Raw genomic sequence first — 24,233 nt, 5'->3', positions numbered from 1 at the left:
TGGTTTGTCATATATTTATATTTGAAGAAGGCGATACAAATGCTATGCTGAATCTGAATCTATACTTGATAATACAGAGCCATCTGCTGGTCAGTAACGGAAGCTTCACAGTTGCATTTTAAACCAAACCACAAACCATGACATGTAAAGCATACGGCTCATATATTTATTGAACATTTGTACATTTGGTAACTGTGAGCCCCTCACATGAGAGGTGACAGGTCAGGCGCACAGCAGTCCCTCGCAACAAAAGTGAAAACTGTGTGAAAACACTGAAAACTTAAGAAATATAAAGTGAAAACAAAGTCAACACGCTCATTCTACCGCTGTGAATCCACACACACCCACAAAAACACCAGCTTCCTTGCCATGGAAAACACATTTATACTCATTTATATAGACAACATAAGAATGGAACTGAGAACCAACACTGTGCAACATTGGAAAGGGGAGCCGAAACCAGTCACATTCTGGTAAAGTTTTACTGTGGCTGCTTGTAAATACCATAAAAAGCATCACTCCTAATAATCCAAAAATCATATTTGGCTACTAAAGTCATGAATGTGGTCGTTCTTTATGAAAACGTTGTTTCACAATATGGTTCCAGTTGGATATTAGCACTAAAATCTGTGAAACTACTTACAAAAAAAAAACGGTGACGGAATACATTTTCAAAAAATACTCACAATAAAAGTTCCATTTTAACTCCTAACTGCTCCCGTTTGCTTCGATGTAGCAGCAAACAAACAAACAAACAAACCCCTCCGCTGCCGAGAAAGTTGATTTTACTCCAAGAGAAGCAGCCTGTTTCTAAACTGAACAGTCATGACAACACACACCTACATTGACCTTGTTGCTGAGTGGACTGAACGCTGTTTGCTTTCTTGAGTTACCAGCCAATGAGTCAGAAATGTCAACTCCTGACTGGAGCACAGCTGAGCAGGACAGCGGGGAGGACGACCCTTTTGTAATCTTCCAGCAAAGCTCGACAGAAGGCTGGAGTTGTAGCTTTACTAGAGAAAATATCCTACAGCAGAGATGGTGTGAATGAAAAGACGATTTGTCTCTGTCAGTGAGGCCAAAATGAATACTGAGATTTCTCCTTCAACTCTCCTTGACTGACAGATCAAAACTAGTTCTCATGCCCTGCGGCATTACAGCTCTTTCACACTCATACAGACACAGTCCTTTCAAATAACGGTGTGAAGCGGTGAAGCACTGAGACTGTCCTCTGCACCGGTTTGACTGGAGTGGATCATCGAGAGGACACCTAGCAGAGAGATTTTGGTCGAACCTTTGGGAAAAGCTGTAAAAAAAGAAGGAGAAACAAGTCACACTCATGTTTTTTCTGCATTGTGTAATTCATAGCACAACAAAAACCAGCAGGTAAGTGTTAAATTGCTGTCTCACCCCAAAGTAGTTGTTTGGAACAAAACCCTCCTTGCCGCAGAGTGAAGCCCACCACCAGTCGGAGCCTTCAGGTTTCTGCAGGATGGTAACCATGTCTCCCTCTTTGAAGCTCAGTTCGTCGGCAGCCTGAGCCGGGTAACTCCACAGAGCGTACAACACCCCGCTGTTCTCCACCCCCATGGCCTCCTCCACGCCTGGTGTTTCAGAGAAAACAGGTTTCTGGGTGTTCTCTGCTCCTGTTACTGTTTTTAAACTCATTTTTGCCTGCACCTCTATGGAAACAGCATAAGCATGACTACAAGTACAGAGAACTTAGAAATATCCTGAGAGCAGTATGACACGTGCAATGCCATACATTCTGTAAAAAAGAAAGCAAAAGTGGAGTTTTTTTGCTTATTTAACAAAAATTTAACTAAATCTTTGAATAAACTTGCACAACATTTTCAAAGTGCCCAAAGGTGGTACCACTACTAGAAATATGAGTGGTGGCTCTACATACCACAGATATTTTACTACTAGTTTTATAACTTGTTTACATACTTGTCTGCTATCTGTTCTGTGAAAACACAGCCTGCAGTTCAACCCAGGTCAGGCAAATATAATTTTTGTTATGCAATTGTTGATCACAGGTGAGTCACTAATGGCTTCTCGGTTGTGACAAGAAACACAAAATTTTTTATTTTTATTTTTTTAACGGAAACTGGTTATAGCTAATAGTTTGTTTTTGGCAGAATTTTAAATTATACATAGAATTTTCATATAATACCACAATTTTACATTTGAATTTGGTTAAGTTTCCAGACTGAACAGTACAAGTAGTTCCACTACTGTTGTAAAGGTTGAATTCTTACAATTCCTTCTGTTTTTAAAGTTTGCGGCTCTGATAGATAGTGTTATTTGAGCTTTTTTTTTCTTTAAAGAGAACTTGCATTTCAAATCTGGTGGCAAGTTTAGGGGTTAAAAAAATATAGATTTACAGCACCAGATAGGAGTAGTTTGATCAGAAAGATTATTCCAGGTTAAAATATCTGTTTATACATTACATAACATATCAAATATGTAGGAATTTATCATTTACAATAGCTTTCATTTGAAACCCTTTGCTAAAGTGCTACTACTTTATTTTCCTCCACTAAAAACAAACTATTTCCTAGACATTCACCTGCAACATTTTGGTTTAATACATTCAAAAAAAAAACTGCAGATTTGGAATGAAATGGTTTGAAATATTAAAATATTTGAATAATAGCACAACATTTCCCCACTTTCTTGAGCAAAATCTGTTCCCTTTATGTTATTTTGGATGACCATATTTAAGACCAATAATTATGAGCTTTCAGTTTGTTTTAGCATCTACTATTTTACTAGCACGTGTTCAAATGACATTTAGGCACATGACACTGAGGTCAAAAGTGGATATATCAGTTTATGATAATTCTGTTGTGACTCATTTTTAACAGTTGGTACAGTTTAACTGGGTGTGTACTGGTGTGGCTGCCTCACCTCTAAGAAAGTTCTCACATTCCTCAAAACCGACAGCGTAAGGATCACACTTTTGGGACGCGGTGGCACCATCACTCTCCGTCATGGCCATGACAGCAGCTCCGTTCCTCACCAAGAACTCACACAGAGGACGATCGTTGCAAGAAGCTGCACAATGCAGAGGAGTCCTGTGGGCAAATTACACAGCAGGAATTCATTACAAGCAGGTACAACGTTACAGTCTGACAACATCCGAGGTGATTTGTGTATGACTGTCACAGAGCCACAAGCAAAATCATCACCTTCTTAGATTTGAAGACATCTGACACAGTTAACTTTCAAAGTTTTCTAAATTTAATTTATCTAAGATCTGTCATGGAAGAAATCCTACTTGAATTTCCATCCATCCATTTTCTATACATCGCTTTATCCTCACTAGGGTCGCGGGGGGTGCTGGAGCCTATCCCAGCTGACTCGGGCGAAGGCAGGGGACACCCTGGACAGGTCGCCAGTCTGTCGCAGGGCTACATATACAGACAAACAGTCACACTCACATTCACACCTGTGGACAATTTAGAGTGATCAATTAACCTCAACATATTTTTGGACTGTGGGAGGAAGCCGGAGTGCTTGGAGAAAACCCACGCATGCACAAGGAGAACATGCAAACTCCATGCAGAAAGATCCCAGGCCCAGCCCAGGATCTTCTTGCTGCAAGGCGAAAGTGCTAACCACTATACCACTGTGCAGCCCCCTACTTGAATTTGAAGAAACAATTTACAAAGTGGATGACAAATGTTCCTCATCTGCTTGTTGTACAGCGGGAGATCCTCAGGGGTCTACTTTAGGACCAAGTTTAATTAGTATATACATTAACAATCTGTCTCAAGTCTGCCCAAATGCTACCGTTCACATATGCACTTTTTTCAGTTACAGCAATGAAAAAGCGGAATTCAATCCCCACAGACATTAGAGACTCAGGAAGCCTTGCAGTGCTTAAAACCAGGGGTCCCTCAAGGGTCTATTTCAGGACCAGTTTTATTTAGTATACATTAATGATCCTCCTCAAGTATGTCCAGGTGGTACCGTTCATATGTATGCTGATGATACTGTGTTTGTATGTACAATCTAAGGATCGTGTTTAGCCAAACTATCAAACCCATCTGGGCAGTGACAGTACAGGCAGGATTAAAACATCTACTAGAGGTGGCAGCAGTAAAGAAAGAGCTTTTAATAAACCTGCTTTCTCTGTTGAAGCAAAAGTGGGATTTCACCCATCAAAACATTAGAGACTCAGGAAGCTTTGCAGTGTTTAAAACCAGGAGTCCCTCAAGGATCTATTTTAGGACCAATTTTACACATGAATGAGCTTCCTCAAGTGCGTCCAGGTGTTACTGTTCATATGTACGCTGATGATAGTGTGTTTTTTTATGCACAATCTAAGGAATAAACAGATCCACCCAGGCAGTGACAGTGCAGGCAGGATTAGAGCATCTATTAAAGGTTGCAGCAGTACAGGAAGAGCTTTTAATAAACCTGTGCTCCCTATTAAAGCAGTGGAGACGTGGAATGTTATCCCTCAAAACATTAGAGACTCAGGAAACTTTGCAGTGTTTAAAACCAAGAGTCCTCAAGTGTCTACTTTAGGACCAATTGTATTTAGTATTTACACTAATGATCTTCCTTAACCCTTTAAGCTGCAGTCAATTCCAGCCGTTTTCAGTACAAAAAAATCGCTAATATTCTATTTTTAAATACAAAAATTACGAAAAATACGGGGAATATTGGACGCACATCGCGAGGTGCATTTCCTTGAAAACGACCGATTCGTGGATTTTATACCGACTTCAGGACATGTTTTGGACAAAATAGTTTACTGGCTTGTGTTGTCTGGATGTATAAGGTTGGATTATGGCCGTTTTTTGTGGAATCTTTTTTTCTGTGTGTAATAATGAACCCGGAAATGTGAGTCGCGCTGTGTGCGTTGAAGCCGTGTATAGAGAACGGATGGATGAATATTCGTTTTTGTCGGACAAATGTGTTTTTCTCACCCGCTGTGGTAATCGCATCTGAAAGTGGTTTATACCGGCGGATTCATGAGAATCTAAGCTTTCCATCGGCGTATAGTGTTTGTATAATCGCGTTTGCAGCCGTCGGACATTCTTGAAATTCCTATGCAAATTAGTAGGTGTACCGCCGGCGGTACACCTACTACACACTGAAGCGCAAAGGGTTAACAGAGTCACCAGCAATGTTAAATTTAAACTGAATAATTTTCAAAATATCTGGCACCAGTTGTCCTTATCTGCTGCAAACTCTTTGTTCACATTCTCCTTTATCCCCACCCGTCTTACTGCATTACAACCTTGTCACAAGTAGGCGTGACTTCACTCAAGATTATCATTGCTGCACCTTTCTAATGAAACTATGTCTTTAGTTTAGACCAGGGGTGTCGAACTCCGTTCCTGGAGGGCCACTATCCTGCATGTTTTAGATGTTTCCCTCTTCCAACACACCTGATTCAAATGATCAGGCTCGTTATCAGGCTTCTGCTGAGCTTGATGATAAGCTGATCATTTGAATCAGGTGTGTTGGAAGAGGGAAACATCTAAAACATGCAGGATAATGGCCCTCCAGGAGCTGAGTTTGACACACCTGGTTTAGACAATTTCCACTTTAACTCTGATGCATGACTGATGTTTGAAATGATTCATAATCTTGCACCATCTCCTTCAGGTAGGATTAGAGCATCTACTAGAGGCGACTGCAGTTCAGAAACATACCTGTTGGTCAACCTTTCTTCTCAATTAAAGCAGCGAAGAGGTGGAGTTCCATTTATTGTATTTACTGAGTTTGTTTATTATCTAACACTGATGGAATTGCAGGTTTTGTATTGTTTTATGTATTGTATTTATCGTACCGGCCCAAGGATGACAGATGCAAATGATCTGATGGTGAACTGTGGCGTAATCACTTTTATTTGTGCCCCAACAAAACAAACTAATGAATGACAGCCGGACGTGTCACCCTGTCCGAACTGAGTTATGTAAAGCTTTCTTAGGAGGCAGATAGGGTACAGGTGAAAAAGAAAAAAGTAAATATTTACCATCCATGGCTGTCTGGTGCGCTGACATTGGCTCCGATGCGAACCAGGAAGTCCACCACGTTGTAATGCCCCCCACAGATGCCGTTGTGAAGACCAGTGATGCCCTCATCATTCGGCTGGCTGGGGTCAGTCATCTATAGGAGACATTTTACACACAGCAGATTTGTCAGCAAAACTACAATTACAACAATTTTCCACCATTATTTCTAAACATTTTCTCAGAAATAACATGACTGTCAGCATCCTCTTGAGAAATCCTGTAACTCCCAACATCTAAAAGTAGAAAAATGGAAGCAGAAGTTGTTGTTCTGACTTCCAGACAAACAAGCAGCAGAGACAGACTGAAGAGGGGATAACAGACTCAGCATAGCTTCGTGCAGGCATTTTAAGTTAAATATAACGTATTTTTAAATTCCTCTTAATGTCCAAACTGAGAACTGGAACAGCACATCTGGCAACAAACTTCACTGTCTCTGTCAGTTAGAGTTTTTCTCCCCATAAAACATATTTATGAAGGCTGCTGATGTCAGCTGAGAGGAATTTTAAGTGGTTTTGGAGGATGAAGAATTTGTACTGACAGTAGAAGTGGCAAACAATGTTGATAAAATGACAAATGCAAAGAGCATATTTGCCCTTATCTGAATGTGTAAAACGGTATTATTTTGTTCGTTCATCTTTTATCTGAATAGACTGTTTTCTACTGTGTTCTTGTTGATCGCATAGTTTGATCGCATAGTTTGTGATTTACTTTATTTACAGATTTAATATAATAACAGAAACACCAATAATGTTACTACTACTACTACTAACAATAAAAATAGCAAGAATTACACTACTACTTGTACTACTGCTACAACTCATAATAAGAACAAAGCTATTATTATAATATTAACTATTTTACTAAAGAATAAAAGCAGCAATACTACTCTTACCACTACTCAGTAATAGTAATAACAATAATAATAGTATGAAGTGTAGATCCTAAAAATATTAGGGCTCTAATAAATCAAAGCTTTATTTTACCATCACCTAAAACATATACAGTATAGTATTTGCCTCTAATCACCAGTACTAGAATTTAGGTACTATTACGATCACTGGGAATAGTATTAAATGCGGTGCAGTAAAAGTATCTAACAGACATACCTCCTGGACAGCTCTCTGCACCGTCTCCAGCTCTCCCACCAAAGCTCCATCGAGCAGCAGAACCAGCGGACTCAGCCGAGCTCGCCTTCCAGAACCTTTGCGTTCTCTGGACCGGCGCAGAATCGAATGGTAGCTCTGAACGGACAAAAGGATGCAGAAAAGTTTTAAAAAACTGACTGCAGAGAAGTTATTCCACCATCTTAAACTAAATTTTTGTGATAACATTCATGGTAAGGTAGAGTAGTGATAATAACTAAGTCTGGTGATTTACTATTATATATATATTATTTAACCTCTTAAGACCTGCCGTCCACATATGTGGACATGTTTTTGTTTTTTGATTTTTTTTCCCAAAAGGGCATATTGTTAATACTAATAATAATGCTAATATTACTGCTTCTACTACTAATAATAATAGTAATAACAATGTAAATCTAGTACAATATATATATATATATATATATATATATATATGTCACAGTAGAGATGGCAATTCAGTAGAATTGGTATGAGATTGAGATGCCAATCGCAATCTCTGCTTGGAGAATTGGCAATTCTCCTAGTGAACATTGCGATTGCTAACCCTAACCCTAACCAATTCTCGAATTGCCAATTCTACTAGGAGAATTGCCTATTCTACTGAATTGCCATCTCTACTGTGACATATATATAAAGTAAATATAATAAACATAATAATCAGATATTAGATATTTATTGGTTACTCCTTATCCCAAGTAAATAGAAAAAAACTAAAATACAAACCAAACCAAAACTTGGGTCTTAGGAGGATATAAAGAAAGGCATTTTTATTCAATCAAGATAACAATAAATTAATCATAAATACAGTCTAGACATTATTAATGTGGTAAATGACTATTTTAGCTGGAAACGACAGATTTTTAATGGAATATCTCCATAGGGGTACAGAGGAACATTTCCAGCAACCATCACTCCTGTGTTCTAATGCTACATTGTGTTAGCTAATGGTGTTGAAAGGCTAACTGATGATTAGAAAACCCTTGTGCAGTTATGTTAGCACATGAATAAAAGTGTGAGTTCTCATGGAAAACATGAAAACGGCTGGGTGACCCCAAGCATTTGAACACTAGTGTATATCTGTTATTGCAATATCTATTTTTCTACACGTACTAGGATATGTACTGTAACGTTAGCTTCCTATTTACAGACAAATCTGTGTAATATTATCAGTATTTCTATTCTTTAAAGAATCAGTGTAATACCAATGATATATGCAATACTGTTGTTTATAGAACTAGTGTATTTTTTTATTTTAGTGCTGATATTCCTTAAATATTTGCACTATCCTCTTAACAATGCAAATGTCCCCATTGTGTGATCTTGTCTTATCTTATGTATTTTATCATTTGCACAGCTTATTCATGATGTGATATAGAAATAGTGCAATCTTTCTCAGCATTTGTTGCATTGACGGTACTCCATTTTTAACCACTTTAGAGTTTCCTTCTTTACAGTTTCACACATTGAGGTTTCTGCAAACCAGCTGCTTACATGTGGAATCACGTTGGATGTCTGAGGCGGAGCAGCAGGAGGCATCGCTGCATCCTCCCCATCCGAGGAGCTGCTGGTCTCGCTGCCGTGCTCCCCTCTCTGCCGGTGGTCCTTCCTGCGGAACAGCTTGTCAATGAGGTTTTTGTACTGGTTGGGCTGGTAGTGCGAGGCCTTCTTCATGGGCAGTGAGTGGTCCACAGATCCTCGTCTCTTCAGGGCTCTGGGGATCTCCGCCCTGATGCGCAGCAGCTCCTCCAGGTCGGGGATGGCGTCGCTCTGGGCCTCGGGGGCCACGACCGGCTGCAGCCTGGTGGGGCTGAGGGGCCGGGGAGCGATCGGCACGCCCTCCACGCTGCCCTCCGGTGTGGGAGGATTCTCCAGAATCACAGGGATGTGGCGGATATAGTCCAGCCGCTCCAGCTCTGCGTCAACATCTCCTGGGTTCAGAGCTGCAAACATGGACAGAAACCACATTTGTAGGACAAACATCCTGCGAACACAAATCCCAGTGAAGGTGTTAAATAAGTTTTACCGTCGCTGTAAATAGCCGGCTGCCTCAGCTCAGGGGGCTGAGGCTGGATTACAGGCGGGTGGAAGTACTCCCTGGGGATGGGTACAGCCGGCTGATAAGGAGCCATGTCTCCTTCTCCTCCCAGCACTCGGGGGTGGTGGGTGGCCATGGCTCCCCAGTGGGGGTTTTGGAGGCGCATGATGACTGAGAGAGGGATGGGTTTACGCTGGCGGGTCGGAGCAGAGGCAGGAGGGATGGAAATGCGGGAGATGATGGGCTGAGGGTGGTAAGGAGAGTGGGATGGAGAGGAGACATCTGGAGGGACTGATATGCGAGCGTTACGGGGTAGAGAGCTGTGGGAATACTGGACCGAATTAGACCGAGGATCCTGGGAAGGAAACAAAACACAGAGAGAAACTGTCAAGTTTTTTTTATCTGCCACTGGAAAAACTTCTCCCAACCACCTGCAGGAAAATATTTCTCATCCTCAGTCAACTTTTTGCAGCACTATAAAGGAGATTGTTTTCAGAATCTTGGAAAATGCAGTAAAATTTAAATTACTCAATTCCAATTACTGTTACACAAACAGTTCTCTCTTAATTATATCTTAGAACATTACATTGTTATTACTGGTACATTATTATATATTATCAGTTTATGGCTATTAATTATTTTCTTTACCGATTAATGGTTTAATTCGATTGACTCTTTGATCACCTGAAGCATTCACTGTTTAAAAACCTCAGCTGGGGTGCCAAAAACAACATTATCACCAAACAGGACAATAAAGACCTTATAGAAATACAGTAATTCTGTACAACCAACATATATATGAAGAGTTCATTTGCAAAAACAGATAACTCCGTTTTGATAAATTTTCAGAATTTTAAAAAATTGTTTATGTGAGATGATATCAGTCAAACTGAAGTTGAGTGGATTTGAGTCAGTAGTAAAATATATGACAAAATAGAGAAAAAATAAATTATTAGTGTTATTAATACTATTATCTCAAGTAAACAATAAAAAAAGAGTTTTCTGAAAATGTATAAAATGGAGTTATCCGTTTTTGCAAATGAACTCTTCATATTTTCCTAGCTTTTATTTTACAAGGGATCATGTCTATTTTTGGGGTCTTTTTAATGTTCAATGAAACATATATACATTTATCAAAACACTGAAATGACCTCAAATGTATAGACATAACAGACATAATTTTTTAAACACAGAGATATAACAGTAAAATATTTTTGTAATGATAGAAACTGTATTTTGACATATTATTAGTACTTAAAGACAGTATTTACTGTTAAAACACAGTCATTCAATATTCTGGGGAAAACTATAGTTATACAAGATATCTCATTTAAAAAGTATATGTAAAATTTCTTTTTCCTGTTAAATATCACTGATTGTATCTCATTATAAAATATATATTTAGAGCTCTAAACTTTAACTATTTAATCTAGTGAATCATATTATCATTTTTTTCTTTTGTCAATGAATGAAATAAAAACTAACTAAGTGACAAATGCAAACATCTTTGATAATTCAGTTTCAGCTTTCTGTTATTTTACACTGGAAGAGAAAATTTTCATGCCTAAACTCTACGGAAAGGTGCGTCATGTATGAAAATACTGCCTCTTATCTCCAGGGACAGTCTGTTCACTGTGTTCTTATCTGTCAAAAACAATGCCAGGAGACTTGGAGTGATTCCAATTAGACGGATAACTGAATCTTTAAAGACCTCGAGGTGACGTGAATGAAAGTTTGTGCCACAGAACAAATATCTTTTTTTACGATTTTAAACGTGTCTGCGAATGCCGCCCACCTTCTTGGGGCTCGGGGCCGGAGGAGGACCGTCCAGGTTGGATTCTCTCCAGCTGCTGTTTGGCACAGATGGTCGCAGCCACTCCGACTCTGTAGCAGGAAGGTGTGAGGTTAGAAAACAGGCAGAGAGCGATTCCAAAAAGTCACGTCAGAACTGGACAGAAAGAAATGAACCGACTGTCGTAAGTGTGGTGAGGTTTCCTCTCGTAGGACACGTCCAGATCTGTTTCATTCCACTTGGAGGGACTCTTCTGCCGCTGCACATTTTCCTCTGATGGATGGATTGATTGAGATAAAGACAGAGGAAGGAAATGCAAGCAAAGGAAACACAAAAATGGATTAGAAGGGCAGAGAAAGAGTAGAAATCACCAGTGATACCAATATTTCTCTGAGGCTTTATGTGTAGAATTTCAGAAATTCCAAAAGAAGTAAACTAAGTAAAGTTTATTTATATAGCACCTTTCACAGATTAAAAAAAAAAAAAATCACAAAGTGCTTTACAGCAAAAGAAAAAGTAAATAAGACAAAAATACAGTAAAATAAACCCCCCATGATATAGAACACTGACATTCAAGCCAAAGTAATTGGCTGGGTCAGGCATCGCCGCCTACAAGTCTGTTATTTTTTCAATTAAAGCTTAAAAAGTGGGGATATTTTGCTTTTTTTAAACGTCAGACTATTTTTGAAGATACAGATGAATGGGTTGGTTCCATTTTTGTTGTGTCAGAGTTCTGTTATCAAAAGCCATCACCTACTTTTAATGAGGTCAGTCAGTAGTTTAAAGCATTAAACTGAGACACTTAAGGATTCCTGGTTAAAATGCTGCTTTTTTAAAATCATATCGAGTAAATATTACCAACCTAAATTAAAATTTAATGACATCTATGACTGAGAAATACACCTTAAAATTTGACTGCCTTTTTAGAAAAATGACTCCTCCTTTCATGCTAACCATATATTGATTATTACATCTCAAATTATTATTATTTTTCTACAGATTTTTACATGTTATTTATAAGCTCCTTTTCTTATTGCTCTTTTGCATAGATGAAGATTGTACTTTTATTTCGCTGTTTATATATAATGACAACAAAAATATATTGATTTTGAATTATATGCTGGAGCCCTGCTTCTTTTTTGTTGTCATACATAATGACCATCTTTCAAGCAGTTTTTCTTCCAGATTCTCTGTGATATTTACAGAATTTAGTCATTTCATTAGGATTAGTTGGTTTTGATATCTACAGTTTCCCACCTGGTTGCCTTAAACTGTGAAAATTTCGAGGCAGGGTGCTGGACATCGGGTGGTTGAAGGACAGCGGAGACGGGTTTCTGTCTGGCCGGGGCGACCTGCGGCCCATCTGGCTGTTGTCATAAGGACTCAGCAGGTTGAAGGAGTTCCCGCCTGAAGAGGATCGACTCGGCTGGTCCAGAGGAACGGCTAAGGGGTTTGGAGACGGGCTTCTCTCCATGTAGCTGACCGAGCCTCTGGGGCTCCTGTCGAAGGGCGACGGGGCATTGTGTCGTGGTGACAGTTTGGGGCTCGGCTGGCTGTAGGAGTAGCTGTCGGATGCGACCCGAGGAAGAGGAGAGTGGGTCTTCCTGCGAATCCTGGGAGATGACAGAGGGCTGGTGGAGAAGATGGGGGAGGTGGGGATGTTTTTACTGCTGGAGATGACCGAGTCGATGGGATGGAAAGAGCTGGAGGAGGAGGCCGAGGAGCTGCTGCTGCCGTTGGCGCTGCCGGTCGACTTCCGGGGAGAGATGGAGGAGCTGGAGGATCCAGAGGACAGAGGCTTCTCTTTGGAGATACTGGAGCTGGTCAGTTGTATCTGGGATAGATAAATATTACAAGAAGGGAGTTTGAACTGCTAAATTTGAACAAAAACGGAATCATTGTGTGTTTGACAGCCTTCTAATGAATCCTGGAATATGCCGTTTGTGATATAATGTAATAATTGCAGAATAATTGGAAATAATTCTTTTATTTTGGTTAATAGATACCAGTTTAATTTAATTTATGGACAGGCTCTTTTAGCTTTTGATACAGAGTGACGAAAGAAAGCTTCTGATGGGAAACCCAGACCCTAGCAAAGCTACAACTCTCTCATGTGTATTAATTCTGCTTAATATATTGTGTTAGCATCAACATTGCAATGTGCAATAGCCACGATGCAGGAAATGAAATACAAAGTAATGCACATTCACTCAAAAGTATCAGGACACAACCTTTTTTTGCTGCTTGATATGCAAAGAAAACTTCCCATTTTCCATGACTAATCCAAAAGAGAAGTCTGATTTAACTTTATTTACTCAATTTTGAGGATTCTTGGATACACTTTTTAAAACTTAATTTAAAAAACACAGAGTTTTCTGACATGCAGGCTCCACATGTCCACAGAAAACTGAGTGACAAACAGGAGAAAAACCTTTAAAAGGAAGATTTTTGTTGCAAAAAGAGAGATTTGGCTCCAGAAAGGATGAGGCTGACCAAAAACAGCTAATCTGCCAGCAGTGTCTTGTTACCACAACACGAGGAAACACGGCTAATTTGTTTGATCATTTGACACGCCAAAGCCCAAAACCAAACCTGAACCCCATCCAAACCAAAAACAAAAATCAGACGCTACTGCCAAAGATACACCATAAAAGAAAGCTGTCAAACACCTTTTTTGTTTAAAAAAAAATGTTATTTTTGATGCTGAGGAACTTTGCTGCAAAATCACCCAAATCATTCTAGAAAGACTAAATACTAAATTACATGTTAACAGCAAAAAGCAGGCTAAGATTGTAAATAATGTCAAATAATTTCATCTTTTACAATGCATGGCAGTCAAATTACACCATTTTCCTGTATTTAATTAGTGTTCTGCAGTTATTTGTTAATATTTATTTGTTTTTTTTTAAACAGTTTTTACTTTTTTTTTCAATTTTAAAATTGCAGATTAATTTCTTTGCTAATGAGGTTGATTTTTCTCACTGCCAAGCCCTTATTTCAATTTCTTAATGCATCTTTACAAGGAATTAGTCATTCCAAATAGAGTTAGCCAAGTCATCTGGTGAAAATTCCAGATTTTTTTTCAGAATTGTAATATATATTACAGAAAAACTAAATATCACAAGGTCATTTTTGTCCAATATATCGCACAGCCCTGAAATATTACAAAAATAGAACTCTCTGTGTGTGTGTGTGTGTGTGTGTGTGTGTGTGTGTGTGTGTGTGTGTGTGTGTGTGTGTGTGTGTACCTGAGAGCCAGACGTTGTGTTGTTGTTGGAAGAAGACGCCTCCTTCAGCATGGAGTTAAACTCTCTGGATAACTCGTCAGCTGTAGCCAGCGATGCGTTCAGGTCATCGTTTATGGTCTGAACTGGATTTAAACCACATAAGCACCGCAGACAATTAGCTGAGGATATTACTCCCATGTGCACAAATATAGGCTAAGCTAAAAAGACAAATAGGGGATTTGTGAAAACTCACACAGCATGCTGCTGCCAAAGCTCGTCTGGGAACTCATGGCTGTGAGGAAGCAGCGCTCTGCTCCTGAAGTAAGGAAAAAAACCACCACAGATGTTAGAGAAAAAACCCACACAGTGATTTAACTATGCTCGGACATAAGTGTGCATTTACCATCCTGCGCTAATACTAACATCTGCACCAACATTCTCCTTCTTTAACTCAGGCTTCAGGTTTAATACTAGGCCTTTTTAAAACTTAAAATATAAGTGTTCAGCCCTTCCCTTCCCCTCCTGCTGCGGGTTTCACCTCTCTCACCTCCTCCAGGCGCCTAACAAACAAGCTGAATGCCTGCCATGTCTGAACAAGCCACAGCTTCCTCATGAGAAAGAAAAGAAATCACAGGTATGCACGCCTGGAACTGACGCTGCCCGGCCTACTTGCTGACTCAACCGTGTTATCTGTGGCACCAGGTGTTCCAGCTGCACATCATGTATGACTGGTGTGCTTGAAAGCTGCTGTCAGACAGGCAGGCAGACAGAGAGACAGGTGCAGCGCATAGCTAGACAAGTGGATGACCAACTATACTAATACCTCAGACAGCAGTGTGTGCCAACGGGCCAATTAGTCCAGACTGAGTGCAAAAAGCTATTTAACTAATGCGCTAATCCCAACCAAACTGTGCACAATAATAACCACCTAAAATACCTGCATGGAAAAGAATTATTCGGATTATTTTTTTGTTTTTTGTTTCTACTTATTAAAGCCATCAGACACAGGAGATTGGTTGAAGCTTTTAATTTAGAGACAGTAAGTCAGTATGATGCATTTTAATGTAAATGTAAAAGAAATAACCTTAATATAAAATTGAACACCTTGATTAATTTTCCAGAATATTAGAATGATGCTAAAAATTTAAATTACAAATTATTTGTGTGTATTTGTCTTGTAGGTCCTGCCAGTACACAAAAATTGTGAACATGTAGAAAAAAGAAGCAATTTACAGTTATTTTTATTATTTTTATTTTATTATTTATTATTTTATTTTTATTTTTATGTTATGTTTCCCTGTTTTGTTAAAATATAGATAATATCCAGTAGAATCATAGAAAAATTAATTTACATGCAAATATAGTCTTCATCAAAAAACTGCATTTTTCACCAATTAATTTGTTGCTTTTATTTTATTTTGACTCTAATATGACACTTTTTTTTTTACTGTTTTTAATTCAGAAAAAAGTGCCATATTAAAAATATTTGCCAATATTTGAAAGAAAAAATATGTACCGTAAAAGAATAGAAAAAAATCTATTGACTGTTATTTTAGGTTTTTACAGTTATAATAAAATTACAAAAAAGTATTAATTTACAAGTTAACAATTAAAAAACAGGTCAGTGTCTACATACATAAAAAAAATGTCTACATCAAACATCCTTATTTTTACAAGTGCTAGTTTATGCTTTTGACAATAAAACTATTATTAGTATTTAAATAAGAAAATAAATCTTAACAGATATTCACCATTATTTTAAAGAAAATTATGTATAATAAAGATTGTAAAACAGTAAGTGATTTGTTTAACTATTAATTCACAGATTTTTCCCTGTTTTGTTTAATTGCACATCATCACAGAAAAAAACATTAATTTCCATGTTAACAGTAAAAAAAAAGATTACAAAACTGTAGGTAATCTGTAATTTTATGATCACTGGTTTGTTTGTTATTTACCATAAATTCCACAAGTTTCACTGCATTTAAATTAGCAAGTTGGCATCATTTTACAGATATTTATCATTATTTGGAAGAAAGATTTATAAGGTAAATTAATTAAATAGAAACTGTACTAATATTATTTTACAGAATTGCCCTGTTTTTTGTTTTTTTTTAATTTAACCTTTATTTTACCAGGAAGTCCCTTGAGATTAAAAATATCTTCTCTGAGGGAGACCTGGTATGGTAAATTAGAGATACTATCTAGTAAAAACACAGACAGAAACGCTAATTTACATGTCAACAGTAAAACAACAACATCAACAACAACAAAAAATAGGTCAAAACTGGGGGGTGGGGGGGGGAGTCCACTTTCAATCAAAAAAAAATTACAAAAAATAGTTCCTTCTTCAATAATGTGTGATGGTAAAATTAAATAGTTTTATTGCTAAAAATATTTTGGCAGATACTTGCCACCATTTTCCAAGTTTTAAATGTGACAGTATTACATCATTTTTTAACTTGCGTAATTTTTGAGGAAGTGATGTTGATTTTCCTCGTTGCCAAATCCTTATTTTACATTGTTAATGCATCGTTGCATAAGCAAATGTGCCGTGAATAAGTGAGGAAACGGGTGTAGCAGCATATTTAAAATCCTTTTCATCAGTGGCCATTGACAGGGCGTTGTAAACTTAAAGGAAAAATATGAACGGGAAACACGTGCAAAGTAATGAGGGAATTACCTCATTGACTTTATGCTTCATCGTCATCATTTTCCACCGTACTGATTCTGCACTGACTTGTGTTTATTCACTTTTTTTTGCTGCTATTTGGTGATTTTGAAGTCACAGCTTTCCTTCCTGACTCTTTGTTTATACTTTTTAACTCTATAGGTTCTGCTTTTAGTTTGCATTGTGTCTGTTTTTGCTCTTCTTGTTAGCAGATTTTACTATGTGCAAACAAATTAAGTTGAAAAGAGAAAAACTACTTTGTAAAATGGATTTCTCAAAACAGCCAACATACACGAACTTTACATTATACTAGTAAAAAACAGGCCCAAACTTGAAAGAACTATCTAAGTATTTTTACCACAGTGATTGCTTCTTTTACAACGTGTGACAGTGAAATTACATGGCATTACTGTATTTAAATCTGCAAGAATATTGTTTTGCAGGTATTTGTCATTTTCACCTTTTTTTTTTTACAGCTTTTAAATGTTACAGTAGTTAAAAAAACGGTAAAAAAAAAAAAAACTATTTTACAGTTCAAATACTGTAAACACTGTGAAGAAACTTAAGTTCATGACCTTCTTAACAGGAACATTGTGTCCCGACAGGCCCTCCATGTACATGTAGTTAAGATAAAAGCCATGTAGTCTAAAGCTTATCATCAAATATGTACATGTTGGGACTAATTGCGGTTAAATCATATGTTTGTTCAAGTGTGTTCATTTTTCCTAGCTCACCTGTCTCCCATTTACAATCGTGCCCTGCTTTAACAGCCGAGTTCAGTCAGACAGACTCACAGTGAAGCCGGTTTTTTCTGCCTGTGGAAAATGAGGAATAATTCAGCAGCTTGGCCTTCTGTGGGGCCACTCAACATTTCTGAGGGCTGTTTTTTTCCTACTTCAAAAACAATTCACAGCCGCTCTTACACTGTAGTATATAATTAATGCGTTCTGTTTAGCATTACAGGCATAATTTGGTGACAAATTGAAGTAATTTACTGGTTTCTTCGCTCATGGCTGAAGCTAACAAGCCTCATCTTGTAATGTTCTACTTTTTCCTCATTTTTTTGAAGTTATTTCTTCTACTGTGGAAAAAAATACAGCTTCAAATTACTCTTTAGTGGATTTCTGCATATACTTATAGAAAACAAGCTATATAATAATATACTCATTGCATAGATTTGAAGTTGAGAGGATTTCTTCCCTTTCATCTGAATGCCATGCTTTTTCTCTTTCAGTTCTCTGTGACTTTGATATAAATCTTACATTTCTAGGGAAGTGAAAGGTTTCCTGCAAACTGCTTTGAGTTAAATTGGGCATGAAAGAGAAGGAAGGGGGTGTTTTTCCTCCTTTTGTTTGTTATTAGGCGTGATAAAATATGAAAAAAATTTTGCCTTGTGCATCTTCAACCCTTAGATGCACGAGTGATTGGACCCTACACTCTTCCATAAATGGGTCAAACATGACTTGTATAAGAATCAATGTGTTGTTGTTTTTTTTTTTACCATTTGTGTCATTTTGGTGAAGAATTATCACTTCTATTATTGTTTGTATTATATTTTGGTCCACAAAAGAATGATTTCATGTTTGAAATATGTTTATTTTTCACTTTATAACAGATTTTGGACATTTTGATAATTGAAAAAGAAGAATATTATACAGAGCAGCAGCAGAAGAATGTCAACATTCATTTTGTTGTCATCTTTCCAAACTTTTCCTCTAACTGTTGCTGCTCTCCATCCCTCTGAGTTTGTGCACTTCATCACTTCTTGTATGATTATTATCAGTGATAAAGAGCTTGGGATAGTAATACAAATATTACAATTTCTTTAAAAGTATAAAAGGTAACTTAAAAATTAAAATGGAATGATATCAAAAACATGTTTTTTTTAATAATAGCTGGAACATGAAAGGAGAAAAACTTTTCATTACAAAATATTGCAAGAAAACGACCTCACTGGGCCTTTTTTTGACCCACTTATGCATCTAAGGTTAAAGCTAACAAAACACATGACAACAAACTTAGTGCTAATTTGACTGCTTGCTGTTCATCCTTTAACACTTACTAAGTAATGACTGGCAACACTTTCTAAACTGTTTCACTGTTGTGCACTAAAACGCCAAGTCAAATTCCTTTGTATAAGACAACCTACTTGGCAATTTCTGATTCTGATACCACCCGACAAGCCCCAACACCAGCTGAACTTTAGCCCACAAAGGAGGTAAAACCGTATTATATAAGGCTATCAAAGTGAAGAGTGCAGCAGATTTGGATAATGAGCGTTCTTCACAGGGACTTGTTATGTCTCAGTCTGGCCTGTTTGCAGACTCACATTCCTCAACACTCCTCCCAGTGAGGCATTCACCTCGCACTGGCCGGGACACTTATCTCTGTCGAGAGCCACTCACACAAAAAGAGATTACACTCTCTCTGACTCGCAAAGGTCGATCACTCACCCGGCGAACTCTCCCTCCCGCGGTCTGGTGATGCATCCACCCCACCCCTTCCTTTCCTGCTAAACTCCTCTGCACGCTGCATGACACTTTCGCCATTTTCCCTCACTTCTGTTCCAACTTCTAATGTTGTTTGCTGTGATTTAATTCATAAATATGCTCGTGTTTGTTGGCGAGGTTGGACTTTTCTCACTACTAAGCCCTTACTTCACTTTATCAATGCATCTTTACATGAGTAAAAGTGCTGAGAGTAAGTGAGAAAACAGGTGTAGCAGCATATTTAAAACATTTCTCATTGGTGGCCAACAGGGTGTAAGCTTAAAAAGCGTTTTAAAGATAAATTGAGACATACAATACAACCAGGGTATTGCCTCATTTTCCTTGGATTTATGCTTCATCATCGTCATTTTTCATCATATTGTGTTTCATCATCAAGGAGATTCTGGATTTACTTGTGTTTTCCCCCTTTTTTGCTGTCATTTGGTGATTTTAAAGCTTTCCTTCCCTTCTTCTTGTTTATACTTTTTATCTCTACGGTTTCTGCTGGTCATTTGCATCTTGTCTGTATTTGCTCTTCTTATCAGCATGTTTTATGATGTGCCAACAAACTAAGTTACACAGAAAAACCTACTTGGCAAAATGAATGTTTTACAGAGAGAAGCTCAGCATTTCTAGGTACAGCCAACACACATGCTCATATCACAAAGTGTCAGCCAAGGTGACACCTTTCTGTAAACAAGCAGTAGAGTACATAAAGTTATAGATATAAGACAGAAGGGAGGCGCCGAGTGAATCACAGAAGAATTAATCATCTGAAAGTCTGAAGTGGATTGACAGCTTGTGGCCACCGCAGAGGCGCTTTTCCTCTATTCCTGGCTTCCACTGCACTTTGTTTTCTCTAGCGAAGTTTCTTGGAAAACCTGATATTCATTTCCTCTCTGCTTCCTTTTTCCAGATCACAATGTCAGCTGCTGCATACAACAATCACTTCTGTCGAGTGGTGAAAGCCAAGACGAAAGCCGCAAGATCAAAACCCGAAATAAGAAACTACTGGCTATTTCTGCGCTGGAAAAGTTCGTCAAAGGACACCAGGAAAAGCAGAAATATCCCGAGAGAAGGAGAAGAAGAAGGCTTTCAGGATTACAGACAATAATCATTAGCTTTGCAGAATGCCATAGGCGTGTCTGACCAAGACTACCAGTCGTCCCTCCCTTTTCCCAATCCTTTTATGTCTTCCTGACTGATACTCTAGTTTCTGCTGAACTCCTTATTTTCGTGCAGGCATCCATTCATTTCCACCCTATCCTGTTTCACAATTGTCGGTCACTCCTTAATATCCTTCCTCCATTTTCTTTCAGGCTTTGTCTTGACCGGGAACTGATGACAAAAAAAAATTCCTCTTGCACAACCAAACACTTTCAATTGTGACTTAAAACCAAAAACCTTAAAGTCTGGCTGTTTTTCATCACCCAGAAAACACAAACTAGGAGAATAAAACCTGTCAAGCTGCCAGATCGGGTTCTGGTGAAATACGCTGTTAAAATTTAATTTCCACAAGCTTTCTCAACAGCTCCTGCACATATTGACTCGATACACCCAGAATATCATTAGCGTGAAGTAACATTAAGGGATGCCATTAAGTCCAAAGTCAAAGATAACATCCAGTGTAATGTTTACATTGGCTCACCTCAATCTCATGGGTTAGGAATCTATTGAAAATAGACTGTTGGCATTACTGGATTCTGAAAAGACAAAAAAAGAAGGGCCAAGACAAACTGAGCTAATGCAAGTGGGAGGTACTGAGCAATTATTGTGTAAAATGTCAGGAACATGTGTCACAGAACCTGTTAGGGAGGAGATCACAATGCATTTAAAGTTCCATCTTCAGTATACTGCTGCTGAATCCCAAAGAGTGTTTATCTAAAGGTTAATCCAAAGAAAATCACCTCAAACTTTAGAAAACTTACACCAAAGTGCACTGACTAATAGGATGCATTGAATATTTTCTTAGCTACGTGTGCCGCTGGGTTAAATCTGATTACAGTTTAGCTATGAGTCCACACCGACACACGACTGCTTCACTGATTAACCACCAACTTCCAGATTTCAACAACACTAATCCTCTCATATGCAAAACTACTCCGCCCACACCTGTGACCCAGTTAGTCACTGCATTGCTCCCAACATAATTACACAAACAAGCGTGCACACTCATCACTCTGGCCATGACAGTGACTGTCATCACCGAAGCTCTTGCACAATCCGACAGTATTGATCCTCACAAGGCGACAATGACGATCAGTGTCTGCAGACACCAAAGTACACAAACCAAGGCAACAATCAATGATCCCCAGCTGCAGCAGAACTTTGCTTCATTCCTCTTTTGGTCCACGATGCTGCTGACTGTAAGCTTTAATCCTGTTCACTTCCAGAGCCTCTACTGTTCTGACCAAGCATGTGACTCAGGAATCTCTCAGAGCTGCTCAACATAACAGGCATTTCTGGCAAGTTGCATCCACGTATAATTGTGTCGTGTTCCTGTTGAGGTGTACAGCTCAGGGCCTTTGGCAAGAAGCTCAAACATGCTTCCACATGTTTACACGTACATATGTGAAGAAAAGTCTAATTAAAGTGAACTGTTGTTTGACAACAGGTTGTAGCAAGTGCACGGTGCAATGCAGCCCAGGCGGTTCTGAGCAATAACCAGAGCAGAGCACACGTTGGACAGACGCCACTTAAATCCTGCTCTGACAGGAAAGTTTGGTTTTTTCATGTAGATCATAATTGTGCAAAGATGGGCTCAAAAATTCAGCAAAAAGTGACAGATTTCATTTCCTAACTTGCAGTCACTTGAAATGGGATATAAAAAATATCCTAAAGTTGTGATGGATGTTTTGCTAACTACACATTAAATCAACATTAATGTTTTTCATGCAAGAAAATAAGGTGATCCAACAATAACATCACAGGTAAAGCATCCTAAAAATACTAAAATAAAACACATACACTACCAGAAAGTGTGTCCAAACTTTTGGCTGGTGGTGTATGAGTCCCTGTAGATGGAATTTCTCTTTAGATCTGGTGTTTTAAAGGTTGTGAATGAATGTCAGTTAGTTTCAGGTGAAGCTGCACATCAGTTCGTCGGTGTCCAGCTGTTGAACGCCAGCTCCTCTGTGCGGTGGCAGACTGAGCGTCATGCCAGCCAGGGTTGGTAACATCTGATTCCCATTACAACAAGCTCCTCCTCGCGCTCTGGATCCCTCACAATGACCGAGAAAACCGTGGAAAGGCGAGAAAGTCGAGACACAAAACGACTCAAAAAGCGACGCCAGCGACCCTTCCAGTCCCACAACACACACACACGACTTCAGACAAAAACTAAATTCATCTTAACTTTACCGTCTCTCTGTGTTTCCCACGCAGATGAGCGCAGCCCGCGTTACGAGGAGAACTCAAGAAAACTTCCTCACCTCAGAAATGAAAGTCTTCTCTGCTGTGTTGTTCCAAACTGGAAGGAAAGCCCCGATCAAAGCCCCTGCTCTTCCTGGAGTCGTGCGGATCAGCGTGCGGTTCTCTCTTGTGGCGGAGGCTCCAGACATTTAGTCATAGCTGCGCACCGAGAGCAGCTATTTTGGCTCGGAGTCCAGCCCCCAGGCTCTGTGCGCTGCTGTAACCCGAGCCAGGTGTTTCTGCTGCCACAGCTGGCTCAGGTGAAGACAACCTTTCACTGGACACTTTCTACTGACGTTTACTGCAAAGGAGGAGGAGGGGGAGGCAGGAGCTGCACCGTTCTTAAAAACACACATACAGTCAGACTTTAATTTGGGAGTTACAGCCACACTTTTTTTTCCAGACATGCAGTTATGAATGTAGCTAAAAATGCACATTACACATATGAAAATCTTGATTAATGATGTTTTATGTGATTTCTTACAGATTTTGTAAAATATTGGGCCTATTAAGTTTAGTTCTCCATACTCTATTGCACCAAATGTGATACATGTGCAGGATGGCAATGAATTCAGCAAAAGTGGTGCATGCATGATTTCCAAAAATAGGGCTGTGTGTTTTTAATTGCATATTTTGTGGTTTTAAAAGTTGATTTATGGGAATTCTCCTGTCATACACCATTGCCTACGCCAGATGGGGCCTTTTGGGGAAATGATCAGTGTGTTTGTTTTACTCTCATACAGCATGGTGGTGTCCAACTCAGGCTCATGGCAAAAACCATCTCCAATATTTGATTCAAGAGTCATTCAACGTTTTTATTTGCCATTTGTGTGCAAACAGACAGTCTAGACACGTGAATTCTTGTGCAGGGCTCTTTTGGAGTCGAGTTAAAAAAATAACATTTTTAAAGAAAAGGAGATAAACACCAATCAAAATAGAAGAACGAAACACAGCCTTGGTGGAGTACTGCGCTCACAGAGTGCTTTTCTTGTTGTTTTTGTCATCAGTGTCATTGCGTCAGGGGACAAAAAAGGAAAATTTGGGTTCAGTATCAGTGTATGAGTCCAAATCACAGGACAGGAATTTTTTAATAATGGAAAAACAAAATAGTTATATAGAAATATACAAACATCAGCAGCACATATAGGCTATTTTAAATTTTTATTTTAATACATTTTCTTTCATATCTATTTTATTTATTTACTTGAGTCCAACAGAGCGCTGTCTATTTGCACACAAATAGCAAATATATATATTTTTAAAAATGGGCACACACAGCATTTACCCAGAAATTTCAGGGCTGAACTTTTTTTTTTTAAAGCTGTCCACATGCTTTTTGTTCTTTAGTAAATTGGGTGATTTCCAAGTTCAGTTCTGAGAACAAAAAGTGAAAGTGGTTGACAAAATTTCAGTTTGTCAATAAAA

General features: G+C 38.5%; 1 protein-coding gene across 3 annotated transcripts; it reads right to left on the bottom strand.

The window, feature by feature from the left end:
- Positions 1-23,944, bottom strand: ppp1r13l (protein phosphatase 1, regulatory subunit 13 like). Of its 3 annotated transcripts, none has more exons than XM_022204186.2 (13): positions 22,758-23,944; positions 14,491-14,553; positions 14,259-14,380; positions 12,268-12,844; positions 11,191-11,283; positions 11,014-11,102; positions 9,207-9,573; positions 8,675-9,123; positions 7,145-7,279; positions 5,999-6,132; positions 2,914-3,080; positions 1,411-1,604; positions 1-1,306 (listed from the first exon to the last, which is right to left on the bottom strand). In XM_022204186.2, exons 2-13 carry the CDS (start codon positions 14,525-14,527, stop codon positions 1,271-1,273), a joined length of 2,400 nt encoding a protein of 799 aa, XP_022059878.1. In that variant the 5' UTR covers positions 14,528-14,553; positions 22,758-23,944; the 3' UTR covers positions 1-1,270. The 3 variants fall into 3 exon arrangements, with proteins under 3 accessions (XP_022059878.1, XP_022059877.1, XP_022059879.1); XM_022204185.2 differs by having other exon boundaries at positions 22,829-23,944; XM_022204187.2 differs by lacking the exon at positions 22,758-23,944 and adding an exon at positions 22,370-22,726.
- Positions 23,945-24,233: the final 289 nt, after the last annotated feature.

Source organism: Acanthochromis polyacanthus, chromosome 13 (assembly GCF_021347895.1).
Source record: "Acanthochromis polyacanthus isolate Apoly-LR-REF ecotype Palm Island chromosome 13, KAUST_Apoly_ChrSc, whole genome shotgun sequence".
Taxonomy (NCBI): Eukaryota; Metazoa; Chordata; class Actinopteri; family Pomacentridae; genus Acanthochromis; species Acanthochromis polyacanthus.
This window is presented reverse-complemented; position numbering and strand designations above follow the sequence as displayed.

Coding starts and splice junctions, on each gene's coding strand:
- ppp1r13l (XM_022204186.2), bottom strand. CDS start 14,527: ATGAGTTCCCAGACGAGCTTTGGCAGCAGCATGCTGT. Junction 11,284..12,267: donor TCACAGTTTAAGGCAACCAG/GTGGGAAACTGT, acceptor TCCATCCATCAG/AGGAAAATGTGCAGCGGCAG. Junction 11,103..11,190: donor ACCTCACCACACTTACGACA/GTCGGTTCATTT, acceptor TTCCTGCTACAG/AGTCGGAGTGGCTGCGACCA.